This window comes from Brachycentrus maculatus, unplaced genomic scaffold, assembly GCF_059751285.1.
Source record: "Brachycentrus maculatus isolate JH-2025_06_01 unplaced genomic scaffold, ASM5975128v1 h1tg000239l, whole genome shotgun sequence".
Lineage (NCBI taxonomy): Eukaryota > Metazoa > Arthropoda > Insecta > Trichoptera > Brachycentridae > Brachycentrus > Brachycentrus maculatus.
Genome location: NW_028280990.1, coordinates 117,325 through 135,000, shown reverse-complemented (window position 1 = coordinate 135,000; position 17,676 = coordinate 117,325). Strand labels below are relative to the sequence as shown.

The following is a 17,676-nucleotide window of genomic DNA, read 5'->3' as shown; positions in this document are numbered from 1 at the left end:
CCTGCTATGAGGGGGTGAAGCAGGAGGCGGAATGCCGGCGTGAGGACGGCATGCCGCACCCGCCCGCGCCGGGCCCGGCCGGCGACGAGCTCGGCTCCACGGACGAGGTGAAGGTCTTCAAGGACGAGGGCGACGGCGAGGACGAGAAGCGCAGCTCCGAGAACCTGCTCGAGGAGAAGTCCAGCCTCATCGACCTCACCGAGAGCGAGGTGAGTTCGAGCTTTGCCTTTCAACAATAACACTAAAATATATCCAAATTGTACTAATATGTAATCATCTACATGTTGTGCTTAGTTGTCCAGTTCATAAGTAACATTCATCAGTATGTTCTCACTTTTGAAACGGGTACCATACCATGTACTGGCAGTTTGAGTACCAGATACTTACAATGATGAACGAAACTATACAATCTGTTTTTACTCAATATTCTCGGCGATGCTTTTTCAACCTTCGTTTGAACTATATCATGTTATTTTTTAGTTTGGCTAAAAAAGGTATTAGAGCGATAAGCGGTGATATAACCTAGTAGGAACACATAAGCAGTGTTACATAAGCAATACGATCATTGACAAACAAATCCTTACCTACATAAAACCACATATCGCCCACTCCTTTCAACAACGTCATAAGTATATCAAAAAACTTGATTTTTCAGGAGGTATATTAAAAATATAATAAAATGTATTAAAAATAAATATCAAACCACTTATTGAACCTGAATGTTTTTTCTCCATTTGAAAAATATTTATATATTTAAAAAAAACAATATCTTTTCTTCAAAATGCAAAAACAACAATTTCTGCCCTGTAGCAGGTAAATATTGAGTTAAAAATATGCCGCTTTTCTGGAATATAGTACATTTTCTGGGCATTCCTAAAAAACACACTACTGGAAATTGTCGATTTTTTATATATGACGTTGTTGAAAGGAGTGAAGGATATGGTCCAACTTGTACTCGATGATTTCACATAGATTTGCGTCATTTCTATCATTGTTCCTCTTTAGGTATTTCTTATAAGTACATCCTGATTTTTTTCTCTTTTTTTGCCGAATTCGACCTTCTCTCTTTTCTCAACAACGCCCATTGAACATTCTAAGCCAGTTTCTTCCTTTTTGATCAATTCACAATTCAATTAAACCGACACAACAAACAAATTGGCGAACAACAACGGAGGTAACTGAAATTCTATCGACGTTTTGATGGCCCCATAAAGGACCGCTCTCGGATGTTTCTCACTGTTGTGACAAGACCCCAAAAGGGCCGATCTGCTATTGTGAAGAATCGCGTCATTGGATATGGAGAGAATTCATCATATAATAGCATCTTCCAGGCTTAACCTGTCAATCTTACATTCAATATGAATGGGGAACATCCAAACAACCGAATAATCATATTTTGCCATTTTAAAAATAAGGATTAAAATGAAAAATGATAAATTTATGGTTTTTCGAAAGATTAATTGGTGATTTAAGACAGTTTTCCGCGGCACACTGGTGTATCGTTTAGATCAGGAGTAATGTGTATTTGATTACGCATTTTTATCGATTGTTGCGCGGTATGATCGATAATCCTGAAATTATCCGGAGCATTGTTCTGTATGTTCCCGATAGTTACCTAAGACAGCGTCGGCATAGATTGTTTCACATTCCTATACACAGGACCAACCTGCCGATGGTTATGCCTGTGGAAAGAGCTACCGCCATGTTGAACAATATCACTTTGGATATTAATCTGTTCCATGTGTCTGAAGGAGTTTTCCGAAGCGGGATTCTTCTACACCTTTAGCAGTAGTATTCTTGCATAATGTCCGCCTCCGTAGTTTAATGGTCAGCACGCTCGGCTACCGTTCTGGAGGTCCCGGGTTCGATTCCCAAGGGGTGTAAAAATAAATGTAAGTATTTTTTTCACTAATATTTATTCAATATTACCATGGACTGGTACCTGAAGCGGAGGGCTGATCACCTTTCCTTCATGTGTAAAACGATCATGATAACACTGCGTTTATAAGACACAGTGCCCTATGCACCATTGGGGTGCGGATAAGGGTTTTATTATTATTATTATTATTCTTGCATAATTTCGATTTTAATGTATACGCTTTAAATTTAATGTTTGTAATGTGTATTTTAATTATAAATAAATAAATTGAATTTAATTGAATCAGTTGGTGTGCCGCGGAAAAAAGGTCTAGTTTTGTAAAAATAATAACACAGCTTTATCAACGATTGCTTCAAATTTTGATCGCCTTAGATAAGCAGAATCACATTTCGCATTAAACATAATAAATAGCTTTATTTTTTGACATCTCATCAAAGATGAAGAAGAATATGGAAGTCTGGGCATTTACGGAGCTGACGACCGTCATAGGCTGGTTTAAGTGATCACTTTACACACGCGTAACATTCACCAATTCTACCCATTATTGACAACCACACTACTCAAATTCTTGGAAGTTCTATATATATGAACCAATTTAGAAACCTTGTTCTTAAATCACTAGAACTTCGCTAGAGACATCTATTGGTGAGATGTAAAGAAACTTTTTATTAAGCAGAAACTTTTATATTAGTATGTGAGGTCCGAATCCTGGATTATAATCACACACATGAGAAACGCCATAAAATACCATTTTCATATTATTTTTTGACATCTCATCAAAGATGAAGAAGAATATGGAAGTCTGGGCATTTACGGGGCTTACGACCGTCATAGGCTGGTTTAAGTGATCACTTTACACACGTGTAACATTCACCAATTCTACCCATTATTGACAACCACACTACTCAAATTCTTGGAAGTTCTATATATATGAACCAATTTAGAAACCTTGTTCTTAAATCACTAGAACTTCACTAGAGACATCTATTGGTGAGATGTAAAGAAGCTTTTTACTAAGCAGAAACTTTTATATTAGTACGTGAGGTCCGAATCCTGGATTATAATCACACACATGAGAAACACCAGAAAATACCATATTCATTTTTATTATTTTCGGTCGTCAGCCCCGTAAATGCCCAGACTTCCATATTCTTCTTCGTCTTTGATGAGATGTCAAAAAATAATATGAAAATAACTCCTGTAATTGGAGATAATTCAGATTTTGTGAACAAGTATTTGGACACACTCGAAATGTTATAAAAAGTCGCAACTTAATTTTCTGAGACTTGTGTTTTGTTGTTGTTATTACACCGATATTACTTACATTTATTTATAATTCTAACTAACTAACTAACCATCACGCCGCTTCCCCGCAGGGGTAGGCAGAGAGAATAGAGCGCCACACCACTCTGTCCTTGCAAACATTCTTCGCCTCTTCCACGTTCATGCATCTCCTCATACATACCCGCCGATTGTTACGACTCCTAACCTGACCACTTTCAAGTATTTGGCATACCTGATCGTGCCATGTTTTTCTCGGTCTTCCTCTGCTTCTTTTCCCGCTAACATTCGCCTCATAAATTTGTTTTACCGTTCTTTCCTCACTCATTCGTTCCACATGTCCAAACCATCTCAACACACCTTTCTTAATTTTATCGATAATGCTTATCTCAGCTTTGCATTCCTTCCTTATTTCACTATTCGCACATCTATCATACATCGTTTTGTTACACATTCTTCTGAGAGATCGCATTTCGACTGCATTCAGTCTACTTTCATTTTTTCTTTTGCCAACTCCATGTTTCACTTCCATACATTAGAGTTGGAACCAGGACTCCGTTGTGCACTGCCAGTTTAGCTTCCGCTGATAGGTTTTTATTTGCTATAACTGATTTCAGTGCACCGTTCACTTTGTTCCCAGCATTCACTCTCCTTTCTATATCTTTATCAATCTTTCCATCCCTAGAAAACATACTACCCAAATACACGAAATCATCTACCTGTTCCAGAAATAATTCCATCTCATCATTTTGGTTTTTTGATAATCGTGAAACTAATTGAATAAGCAGTAACTATTGAGTTTTTTCAAAACACTTCACAGGGCATAGACCGTGAAAGACTAATGAAGCGAGTCTAATTTTGTCTGATTCTAATTAAATCTTAAACTGAGGAGAAAGTTTGTCTAATTATCTAAACATTAACCATCGAAAAATATTATTAAAAACATTTATGAGTGTGTCAAAATCCTTGTTCACAAATCTGTTTTTTTTTCAATTAGAAAAAAAAAAACATTGTCTTTTTTTTAATTAGAAAAAAAAACTTTGTTTTTTTTTTTTCAATTAGGAGTTATTTTCATATTGACATCTCAAAATAGGTGAAGAGGAATGTTGAAGTTTGGGTATTTACGGGGCTTGTGAACTGTCATAGGCTCCGTAAATACCCGATTCCGATTAGAAAAAAAAACTTTGTTTTTTTTTAATTAGAAAAAAAAACTTTGTCTTTTTTTTAATTAGAAAAAAAAACTCTGTTTTTTTTTTTCAATTAGGAGTTATTTTCATATTGACATCTCAAAATAGGTGAAGAGGAATGTTGAAGTTTGGGTATTTACGGGGCTTGTGAGCTGTCATAGGCTCCGTAAATACCCGATTCCGATTAGAAAAAAAAACTTTGTTTTTTTTTTAATTAGAAAAAAAAACTTAGTTTTTTTTTTCAATTAGGAGTTATTTTCATATTGACATCTCAAAATAGGTGAAGAAGAATGTTGAAGTTTGGGTGTTTACGGGGCTTGTGAACTGTCATAGGCTCCGTTAATACCCGCTTCTGTCCGTCATCGTAGTGTTATGGTTAGCGTGCTTAGCTACCGTGCTGGAGGTCCCGGGTTCGATTTTTAAGGGGGGAGGATTAAACTAAATATTAATCATTTTGCTTTCTACTATTTGTTTAATATTTACCCTGGATTAGTCCCTGATCACCTTGCCTTCATGTAATCCACGATCAAAATTACACGTCATACATTGATACGGTGCAGTGCCCAATGCACCATTAGGTGCGGATAAGGGTTATAAGAAATACCCAGACATCCATATTATTCATATTATTTTTTGACATCTTATCAAAGATGAAGAAGAATATGAAAGTCTGGGTGTTTACGGGGCTGACGACCGTCGTAGGCTGGTTTGAGTGATCACTTTACACGTATTAAGTGGTCGCTTAAACCAGCCTATGAAGGTCGTGAGCCCCGTAAATGCCCAGACTTCCATATTCTTCTTCATCTTTGATGAGATGTCAAAAAATAATATGAAAAATAACTCCTATAGTTGGAGATAATCCAGATTTGTATTTGAAAATAAATATTTGGACACGCTCAAAATGTTGCAAATCCATATTCTTCTTAATCTATGTTAAGATGCCAAAAAAATATATATTTCCTCGTTAACCCGAATTATCACCTCGCATACCTGCCTTGCCTTGTGTTGGTACTCATATAGTCCGCCCCATCGGCCGCTATGGCGCGCAGTGTCTAGTGCGTAGTGGAGCTTCGTGTAGGCCAGCGGAGGCTTCCCGAACACCTAGCTCTCTATCGAGCCCTAACGTGATCCCTTCTCTTCTACCACCTTCTGGACTTTACACCTGCTCGTTATACCAAACTATACGACTACAGTGTGACCAGAAAGGAAACTACACATACCGAAACTATTGATAATTAAACTAAAATAAAATAAAATAAAACAACTTTGTTTTAACCACTTTTTATTGGTACACTTTATCCAACCGGTTTCGACAAGAACCTTGTCATCATCAGGGTTTATGAACTAAATTCTAAAACATTTAAATACTCGTAGTTAATTACCCTTACCTTACCAAAAACTTCCGCGCACGCCATACATCATAATATGAAAATTTATGATTATGATTAAAAAAATATGATTATGATTTAAAAAATATGATTAAAAAATATGATTAAAAAACTCCTAAATCTTGTTTTTATTATGCATTGCGTAGCGAATACGTCAACTCCAAATGATGTAAGCTACGGATGGAATCGCTTAAAAACAATATGAAGCCGCGTATGTATATTTATTGATAATTAACATATAATAAATATAAATTTGGGTAGTACGTTTTCTAGCGATGAAAAGATTGATGAAGATAGAGAAAGGAGAGTGTACGCTGGGAACAGAGTGAGCGGAGCACTGAAATCAGTTATAGCAAATAAAAACCTATCAGCAAAAGCTGAACTGCTAGTGAACAACGGAGACCTGGTTGTATGGAAGTGAAGCATAGAGTTGGCAAAAGAAGGATGAAAGCAGACTGAATGCTGTCAAAATGTGATCACTCGGACGAATCTGAGGTAAAACGTTGTATGATGGATGTTCGAATGGTGAATAAAGGGAAGAATGCAAGGCTGAGATAAGCATTATGGGTAAAATTGAGAAAGGCGTGTTGAGATGGTTTGGACATGTGGAACGAATGAATGAGGAATTATCGGTTAAACAAATAAACGAGGCGAATGTAGTTGGAAAAGAAGCAACGAAGACCGAGAAAAACTTAGCATGATCACGTATGTCATACACTTAAAAGCGGCCGGGTCAGGAGTCGAAATAATCGGCGGGAATGTATGAGTAGATGCATCAATGTGGAAGAGATTAATAATGTTTGCAAATACAGTCTTGTATGGCATTCTAGTCTCTCTGCCTAACCCTGCAGTGGAGCAAGATTTTTAAGAAAGACTTTCGTAATTAAATTCAACAATGCATAGAACCTAAAAAGTTTCATTTCTATATCTTGTTTATGTTAAATAAAGAAATAAAGAATGAGGAAGATGTGTTATTGATTCGTGATTTATTGGACAGCCTGTACAGGGCACAATGGCCCAATCTCACAACACTGGAAAGAAACGATCAGACATCCATTTATCTCAGACTCGATCTTGAATCGTGAACGAGGAACGGACCGAGATTCGGGCCCTGCGGAACGCCATACTTGTTTCGGGAATTTATCGCTCACAGGGTGTTCGCGCGCTTGAGGATAAATTCACGAAATACTGCATCGGATGTACCGTTATGATTGTTTCGTAATGTACTATTAAATTAAGCAGAATTTATAGATATGAAATTGGATGTTTCACTGGTGATATAAGGAAAGAATGCAATGAAAGTAGACTGAATGCAGTCGATCCCTCAGTACTGCAAAATCATACATGATAGATATATGTTCGAGTGGTGATATAAGGAAATAATGCATATATCAAATATCGTCAATTTTCAGTAATGCATGTTTTCGGAATGCCCAGAAAATGTACTATGTCCCAGCAAAAGCGGCATATTTTTAACATTAATATTTACTCACTACAAGGCAGAAAGTGTTGTTGCATTTCGAAGAAAAGGTATTGTTTAATTATTTTTTTTAAACACACAAAATATTTTTCAAATGGAGAAAAAACATTCAGGTTGTACCTAAAAAGATCTGTTGCACAGTAAAAAGTTCAATAAGTGGCTTGATATTTATTTTTAATACGTTTTATTATATTCTTAAACTTCAAAAACGATCTCCTGAAAAATCAAGTTTCTTGATTTATGACATTCTTGAAAGGAGTGAGCGAATTGTTACAATATTAATTTCTATGTGTTTTTTAACAAGTGTTTGATTTAACAATTAATACATTAAAAAAAATATTTTTTAATATTTATTACCTTACAAAATGTTGTGTCCATTTGAATCCTGAAAAATCAAGTGTTTTTTTGTTATATATATATATATATATATATATATATATATATATATATATATATATATATATATATATATATATATATATGACGTTCTTGAAAGGAGTGAGCGATATCACATTGGATTTACCAAGTAAAACTTAGATAAAAATGAATAAATGTAGCTTGATTTGAGTAATTTTCTAATTATTTTTTTAGTAGGGTGTTTCAGCGCACCCGGTATCTCATTGGGCTTCGAATTGTGAACTATACTTGTTTGGGGGAATTTATCATTTTTCTTATCACGTATTGTTGGTCCAGTGGGCGTTAGCCCGTGAATCTCTTAGGCATTATTTATTGGGAGTGCCCGTCATTATCGCCCGCCTGACGATCTGGCACAGCTCTACTCTGTTTTATACAAACCCAACATCGATCATGGGAATGCCGTCTCTTAAATTGGACATTGTCGTTATTTGAGTGGTCGCTAACATACAAAATTGTTTGAATTTTCATAGAAAACATCTTGAAACCGCTAAACATAAAAATCTCGGTGAGTGGTTACCATATATACCACATATTATTATTAACCAATAGATGTCTCTAGTGAAGTTCTAGTGATTTTAAGAACAATGTTTCAAAATTGGTTCATATATATATATATATATATATATATATATATATATATATATATATATATATATATATATATATATATATATATATATATATATATATATATATATATATATATATATATATATATATATATATATATATATATATAGAACTTCCAAGAATTTGAGTAGTGTGGTTGTCAATAATGGGTAGAATTGGTGAATGTTACACGTGTGTAAAGTGATCACTTAAACCAGCCGATGACGGTCGTCAGCCCCGTAAATGCCCAGACTTCCATATTCTTCTTCATCTTTGATGAGATGTCAAAAAATAATATGAAAATAACTCCTGTAATTGGAGATAATCCAGATTTTGTGAACAAGTATTTGGACACACTCAAAATGTTGTATTATTATTAATATTTTTGTAAAAAAATAAAAAAGTCAAAATTCTTACCACAAAGTAAATGCTTTAAATATTGAGAATTGAAAACATAAAATTAACTACAACATTTTGAGTGTGTCCAAACACTTGTTCACAAATCTGGATTATCTCCGATTATAGGAGTTATTTATGATACTGTCTTTTGACGTCTCCACAAAGATGAAAAAGAATATGGAAGTTTGGGCATTTACGGGGCCGTCGACCGTCATAGGCTGGTTTAAGTGATCACTTTACACACGTGTGTCAGGGCGGGGTAGGCAGAGAGAATAGAACGCCACAACATCTTTGTAAACTATCTCCTCCTCTTCTTAAGTTTTGACATGCCTGATCATACATTTATGCAAGTTTTAATATTTTAAACTTGAGTAAATGCAATGATCTTGGATCCCTTTCAAATGTGAGTAGTAATTCAATAGATTTGGAAATATGGGTACGAAGAAAATAATTATGAATTTACTGTTTTTTCTTCTTCTCTCTTTCAATCAATACACATTCTTGAAATGATTTATGCAAAATAGTGGCGTATACAATGTAATCGTTTTCGATAATAATTTAGTTTTAGCTCCGGTCCGACGTTCGCGCCCTGCGGCCGTCGTATTTTCATCCAAATTGACTCCACTCAATTCGATTTCACATACGAAACAGGGTCATCAAAAAAACGGGTTCGAAATATTTTCGAACAATTCGTCACGATCGTAAAACATGTTTCTGTTTGTTTTTTAAATATATTGTTTTCACATATATATATATATATATATATATATATATATATATATATATATATATATATATATATATATATATATATATATATATATATATATATATATATATATATATATATATATATATATATATATATATATATATATATATATATATATATATATATATATATATATATATATATATATATATATATATATATATATATATATATATATAATTTATTTATACCAGTATATATACTTATAAACGGTCATAAATACCTGTAGCTTCCGAAACTAGTCGCAACAAAATGTAATAATATTCTTCTAATAACCCTTATTCGCAGTCAATGGTACATAAGGCACTGCATCATATATAAACAAAATTATGATTATTAAACATATGAACGAAAAGTGATCAGCCCTGCGCCTCAGGTACAGGTCCAGGGTTATATTAAATAAATACTGACGTGAAAAATCACTTATTTTCATTTGACGCCCCTGGGAATCGGACCCGGGATCACAAGCATGGTAGCCAAAGGGGCTGACCACCGTAGCCAAATATGCAACGCTATGGAGGCGGACAAATATAATGCTCGTCTGGTACAAAACAAGTGTTATATTTGTCATTTTTTTTAAATGATTTTAAATATAGCTGCTTAGTAACTCATTAGAAATGCTTATTTGATTGTACAATATATCATAAAAGCTTTATAATCATAATATTCACCGCATTAAGTTTTTCGATATTCATTTGTATAATTCGTTGTTTTTCGAAGATCGGTTTCGAAAACTACTAACATTGATTTTACTCAACCCTGTTTCGAATCATTCTCGTTTGTAAATATGGGCGAATTAGTGACGCTCGTTCGACAATAGTTATTACCGAAATCACATCACTAGTGTTCGTAATATCACGCTCCCGATTCGATTATGAACATTCGAATTATTCGTAAATATTAATCTTAGAGAGCTATTATGTGTGATTAAGTAAATATGAATGAATATTATTTGTAAATTCGGGTAGTTGATTATTATATTTAGTATTATAATCGGTTATCATATAAGTTCAACCAAATTCGACATATAAAAATATCGCATGTTTATATATTTATATATATATATATATATATATATATATATATATATATATATATATATATATATATATATATATATATATGTATATGTATATGCATATGTATATATATATATATATATATATATATATATATATATATATATATATATATATATATATATATATATAATATATATATATATATATATATATATATATACAAATATATATATATATATATATATTTATATATATATATGTATGTACATACGTGTAAATATATACTAGGGTATCAGCGCCTATATTTTTTAATGTTATTTTATAAGTAGTGAATGTCGTAAACAAAGTGATACGAGTGCGATTATCCAACCTCGAGTGCCTTACACATTTTTCACGGTACCTACTTCTTCTTTTCGAAAACGCATTGACGCGTGGTCAGGTCAGGGTTCGTTAAATTTAAACAAATTTATGTTGTAGGTAATAGAAGCAGAGGAAGACCGAGGAAAACTTGACATGATCAAGTATTTCAAACATTGGACAAGTTAAGAGTCAGAATAATTGGCAGATATGTATGAGGAGATGCATGAATGTGGAAGAGGCGAAGATTTGTTTGAAGAATGTTTGAGGGAGACAGATTGGTCTTCTTCTTTGGTTCTTATTCTTTCTGCCTTTCCCTGCGGGGAAGACAGTTAGTTTAAAAAATATTTTTTTATTTTTTTTTGGTGACGGGATTGCAAGTTTCGTTGCACTGTGATCGCGCAAGGTGACGAGTCGTCAGGTCGTCGGTCGGTTGGGCGCGCGGTGCCCAATTAGCCGCCGGTTGGGCGCGATCTGTGCGCTTTATTCACACGGTCACACCCCTCGTCCCGCGCGTCGCTCATAACGAGATCGGTTGTGAAAACAAAACGCACTCACTCATGGTATACCCCGTCCCAGCGAAAATAACAAATAACCAGTTGAAATAATTTTTTTTTTCCATAGTAACGTTCATATTTGTTTGACTTATTATTTTTTGACATCACATCAAAGATGAAGAAGAATATGGAAGTCTGGGCTGACGACTGTCATAGGCTGGTTTAAGTGATCACTTTACACACGTGTAACATTCACCAATTCTACCCATTATTGACAACCACAGTATTAGAAATCTTGAAACATCTAGATATATTGATGAAACTCGAAATACAGTGCTTGATTTCGGTAAAGTCTAATTGAATGAAACACTGATTTTAAGAGTACTAAATTATATTTTATTATTCATTGTTTTGCCTTGTTATAGCATTTTCAAACTACTGCTAATTTAATTTTATCAATAATGCTTATCTTAGCTTTGCATTCCTTCCCTATTTCACCATTCGAACATCTATCATCTATCATACATCGTTTTTCCGCACACTCGACCGAGACAATATAGAATTGATATTGTTGTGAATTATTATTAAATGTTGATTTTGTTGATCGGCCAGGCGGACAGGCTACAGAGCCGTCCGAACATGATTATTTTTTCCTAAATTACACACCTCTCCTTACCTCTAGGCGTGGGAAGGATAAACCCGCTGAGACCTTGAACCGGGCGCCGTCGAGTGACGTACCGTGAACTGTTCGCTATCTGGATTCACTCGCAATGGCCGCATCGCGCGAATGGACTATATTTAGCAACCAGTGAATTTCCTTGATTGAAAAGTTACAATGGATTTCGATCAGATGATAACACATTTAGATTTCGCATTACGACTGGCTATTTCGACGACCGCATACAGTGTTTTTGGATGACTTTCGTCTTGTTTGTGACGACAGTAGAAATGACAGTTTGAGTCGAAAATGCGCTGTAGCTCATGGTAGATATGAGTCGAAAATGCTACATAGCTCATAGTAGAAATAACAGAGAAGAAAAATGTTCATTGTTTATGATAAGACATGATTGTTAGAGTCGAAAAAGCTCTGTAGCTCATGGTAGAAATGACAGTCGAAAAAGCTCTGTAGCTCATGGTAGAAATGACAGTCGAAAATGCTACACAGTTCGTAGTAGAAATAACGGAGAAGAAAGGTTTCATCGTTCATGGTTGAAATGACAGTTTGAGTCGAAAATGCTCCATACCTCATGGTAAAAATGAGTCGAAAATGCTCTACAGCTCATCATAGAAATGTTAGTCGAAAAAGCGCAATAGCTCATGATACAAATGACAGTTCTAGTCGAAAATGCTGCATAGCTAATAATAAAAATGTGTCGAAAATGCTCCGTAGCGTATAATAGGAATGACAGATTTTGTCGAAAAAGCTCTATGGCTTATGCTAGAAATGTCAGTTTGATTTGAATAAGCTTGATAGCTACTAATAAAAATGAGTCGAAAATGCACCACAGCTTATAATAGAAATAATAATTTTTGTCGAAAAAGCTCCATAGCTCATGTTGGAAGTAATAGTTTTAGTCGGAAAAGCTCCAAAGTTTGATTAATTATGAAATTAACGTTTTATTCAAAAATGCGCTGTAACTCATGATAGAAATGGCAGTTTGAATCGAAAAACTCGATGACTCAGAAATGACAAGATTCTGACCCGAAAAAGCTGTATAATTCATGACAGAAATGACATTTTACCCGACAAATCGCTCACTCCTTTCAAGAACGTCATAAAAAAACACGATTTTTCAGGAGAACGTTTTTAAAGTTTAAAAAAATAATGAAATGTATTAAAATGTATTAAATACCAAGCCACTTATTGAACTTTTTACTGTGCAACAGACCTTTTTAGGTTAAAAAACCTGAAGGTTTTTTCGCCATTTAAAAAATATTTTGTAAATTTAAAAAAATAATTAAACAACACCCTTTCTTCAAAATGCAAAAACAACACTTTCTGTCCAATAGCGGGTAAATATTAAGTTAAAAATATGCCGCTTTTGCTGGGATATAGTACATTTTCTGGGCATTGCGAAAACATGCACAACTGAAAATTGACGATTTTTGATTTATGACGTTCTTGAAAGGAGTGAGCGAAATGTCGGACAGATCAAGCCGTGCAAATTTATGCTTAAACTCCCCATTCGATCACTCCTTTATTCAATAAAATTTTCTGCTTTAGAACATATTTTATTAAAACCAATTAATAAATGATTTAATATCCTCTCACCGCTACGTTTCAGTTAAACTCCAAACGTTCGTTATTGCCCGTGTAATTTCCACGTAATCTATTAGTTTTCAATTAATCTCTATTTGCTGGAAATTCTATGGTTCCTTTCATTGAAGGCTTAACCAGAAACTAGTCAAAAGTGTACTGAATTTATGACGAATAACCGACGGTTATCAGGTATTTGGCCGGAAACAAATTCGACTGGTAAATTGTGGTTATCAGGCGAATGAACTCGACTGATTTATTCATGAATGATTTATTATCGAAGTAGATTTATAATAAATTCTACTACTACTACTTACATTTCTCTTCAGGGGTAGGCAGAGATGATAGAACGCCACACTCGTCTTTACTTTCACATCCATACATGTAGCTATACATGCTCTCCGATTACCTAGACTTTTGACACCACTAGATTTTAGGGTTACGTTCTGATTGATCTGATAGTGCCGACTCTTTTTCGGCCGTCCTCGTTCTGTTCCCCCGTTCACATTTGACAAATATACTTTCAAAGTTGTTCTCTCGTTATCCATTCGCTCTACATGTCCATAACAACGAAAATAAAGATAATATTCTCAAAATATGGTGTAATTAAAATCTAAGTTTAATACATAAGTATATGGAAATAAATATGTAAATTTCACTACATTTTTAGTGCGTCCAAATACTTGTTCACAAATCTGGGTTTCACCACTTAAGAGTTATTTTACATTTTCGATATCTCAACATAGATGAAGAAGGGCATATGGAAGTCGGGGCTTATTTTTTGGCAAAAAATTTGAGTAGGGTGGTTGTCAATCATGGGTAGAATGGTGAATGATGCACGTATGTAAAGAGATTATTTACAACATAAGTATGTTGTAAATAATCTCTTAGTTATTAATTAACTGATCAAATTATAAACTAAAATTTGAAAAAGCAAGGATGTGAATCTATAATAATCCAGGATTCTGACCTCACATACAAATGAAAGAGTTTTTGCTTCTCAAAAGCTATCCTTATCCTAACACAGATGTCTCTAGGAACTCTCGCACACTATGTTTTGAGTTTAATCAATATATGTAGAAGTTTAAAAAAATTGAGTTTTGTCGCTGTCAATCATGGGTAGAATTGGTGAATGCTAGACTTGTGTAAAGAGTGCTCACTCAACCAAGCCTGTGACGGTCGTAAGCCTTTCTAATGCCCAGACTTCCATATTCTTCTTCATCTATGTTGAGCGTCAAAAAATAATAAGTAACATTTTCGTAAAAATGTGTAGGATTTCGTATTGTATAATATTTTAATACCCTCATATTTCTACCTGTCATTATTTCAAACGATAATAAAAATATTAATTTTATAATACCATAACTGTAAAGCTATATATGTTTTTAAAAAAAATAATAGAAAATTGACAAAGGGTCCCTTGAGGGTAATAAATCATTTTTTATTATTATTTTAAGAAGGTATTAAAAAGGTATTTCAGGTAAACAACCCTTAGAAATTAACTCGAGGCATAGGTCTATTTTGAAGAAACGAACATTCACATTTTTGACATCTCAACATAGATGAAGAAGAATGTAGATATCTGGGTATTTACAGGGAGAGGGAAGAAAGAACGGTTAAACAAATTTATGAGGCGAATGTAGTTGGAAAAAGAAGCAGAGGACGACCGAGGAAAACTTGGCACAGTCAGGTATGTCAAATACTTGAAAGCGGCCGGGTCAGGAGTCGTAATAATCGTCGGGTATGTATGAGGAGATGCATGAATGTAGAAGAGGCAAAGAATGTTCGCAAAGACAGAGTGGTGTGGCGTTCGATTCTCTCTGCCTACCCCTGCGGGGAAGCGGCGTGATGGTTAGTTAGTTAGGTATTTACAGGGCTTAGGACCTATCGTAGGTTGGTCAAGTGATCACTTTACACAAGTGCAACATTCACCGATCTACCCATAATGGATCATTATCAGACGGGAGGAATATCTAATTTAACATACTCAACCTATAAAGGATTGTATTAGACTCGTGAAGTGTTTATAACAGCCGATATAATCATCAATATTTTCATTCAATATTTTCTTTTGGAAAATTCGCCTTCGTAAATACGTTGTTTTCGCACGTTGGTAATGAATGACGTCACAGAAACGATGGACTTATTTAAATATTGGTAACATTGCCAAATTATTGGTGGCTCTATTGGTTGATGTCTATGGTCCACAATATGAGTTCACGACACCCATCTATCTATGTTGGATTGAGAGAGTTCTTATTTAGCAGAGACCCTTTTATTTCTACATATGGGTACCGTTCTGGAGGTCCCGGGTTCGATTCCCAAGGGGGGTAAAATAAATATAAGTGATTTTTTCACTGTAATATTTATTTAATATTACCCTGGACTGGTACCTGAAGCGGAGGGCTGATCACCTTTCCTTCATGTGTAAAGCGATCAAGATAACACTGCGTTTATATGAAGCAGTGCCCTATGCACCATTGGGATGCGGACAAGGGTTTTAAAAATTACATATGGGTACAACAATTTTTTTGTTAATAGATTTATATTATCGTAGATTTATATTATTATACTTCGTGATGGAATTGCATTTTTAATATATTATTAGATAAAAACCAATATTTTTAGCTTTTCCACTTTTTTTATTTGACAAGCGACCGGGTTTCGTCGTTACCGACATCATCAGACCAGTCTGATGATGTCGGTAACGACGAAACCCGGTCGCTGGTCAAATAAAAAAAGTGGAAAAGCTAAAAATATTGGTTTTAATCTAATAATATATTAATTTTTTTGTTGTTTGAGAATATGACCTTAATTTCAAATATTTATATTAAAGCACATACTTTTACTTCGTTTATACGAATTTTAATCAACCGACCACCGCTTTAATTCGTAATAGGACAAAAAAATACCACGGCCTATGTGGAAAAATCAATTTTATAATTTGTTTTTTTGTTCCGGTACTTGAATCACAATACTTGTGTGATATAAGAATTCAATTATAAATTGTAATATAATATATAAAATAAAAACTCAAATTTATCAACACGTTTTTGTTATTATGTTCAACATATCGACACCTGTTTCACGCTTTTCGATAATTTAAATTATCTTGACACAGCCTTGAACTAAATCGCAAATTGAATATGTCGTGAATTCGATATGTTTTTAATATCGTGTGTGTACTGGCAAAAAACGTTAACTCGATATTATGCAACTTTATTGTTGGGTAATATATCCAACCGCTACCGTTATGGAGGTCCCGGGTTCGATTCCCAGGGAGGGGGTCAAATAAATATAAGTGATTTTGTTCACTGTAATATTTATTCAATATTACCCTGGACTGGTACCTGAAGCGGAGGGCTGATCACGGTTTCAAATAACAGGGATTATTCAAACAGGGATTTTAGAGTTAACGTTTTTTGCCAGTATAACAACGATTATCATAATAGATTTTCGATTTGAATCGTAAAAGTAAAAAAGAGTCCGTGTCAATTTTACCTTTTTTTAATAATACTGTAATAATAATAAAACCCTTATCCGCACCCCAATGGTGCATAGGGCACTGTGTCATATTAACGCAGTGTTATCTTGATCGTTTACACATGAAGGAATGGTGATCAGCCCTCCGCTTCAGGTACCAGTCCATGGTAATATTGAATAAATATTACAGTGAAAAAATCACTTATATTTATTTTACCCCCCTTGGGAATCGAACCCGGGACCTCCAGAACGGTAGCCGAGCGAGCTGACCATTACACTACGGAGGCGGACAAAAGTTTCCCCCTTTTCTTTTAGGTTTTCAATAATTATTGTGATTGCATTTTTTGACATATCATAGATGAAGAAGTGTATGGAAGTCTGTGTATTTACAGGGATTACAATATGTCATAGGCTGTTTTAAGTGAGCCTTTTGTACACGTATAATATTCACTATTTTTCCCATGATTGAAAACCATTACTCAAATTTTTGGATAGTTGAAAAGATTAAGAAAAGTTCTTTAATATGGTATGGACATGTGGAGCGAATGAATGGCGAGAGAATGAGTAAGAAATTATATTTGACAAATGAAACGGCAGAACAGAACGAGGACGGCCAAAAAAGACTTACCTTACAATCATAAATATAAT

The 17,676-nt window shown here is 34.3% G+C and overlaps 1 protein-coding gene across 1 annotated transcript in view; it reads left to right on the top strand.

Annotated features, from left to right (window-relative positions):
* LOC148306506 (protein pangolin, isoforms A/H/I/S-like) overlaps positions 1-17,676 on the top strand; it is a gene marked incomplete at its 3' end in the record, with an annotated part of 128,173 nt that overhangs the window by 8,698 nt on the left and 101,799 nt on the right. Inside the window, exon 2 of the mRNA XM_088264893.1 lies at positions 1-209. This exon is cut by the window's left edge and continues 778 nt beyond it. Within this exon, the coding sequence (XP_088121019.1) occupies positions 51-209 (159 nt within the window). The remainder of the gene's footprint in view (positions 210-17,676) is intronic.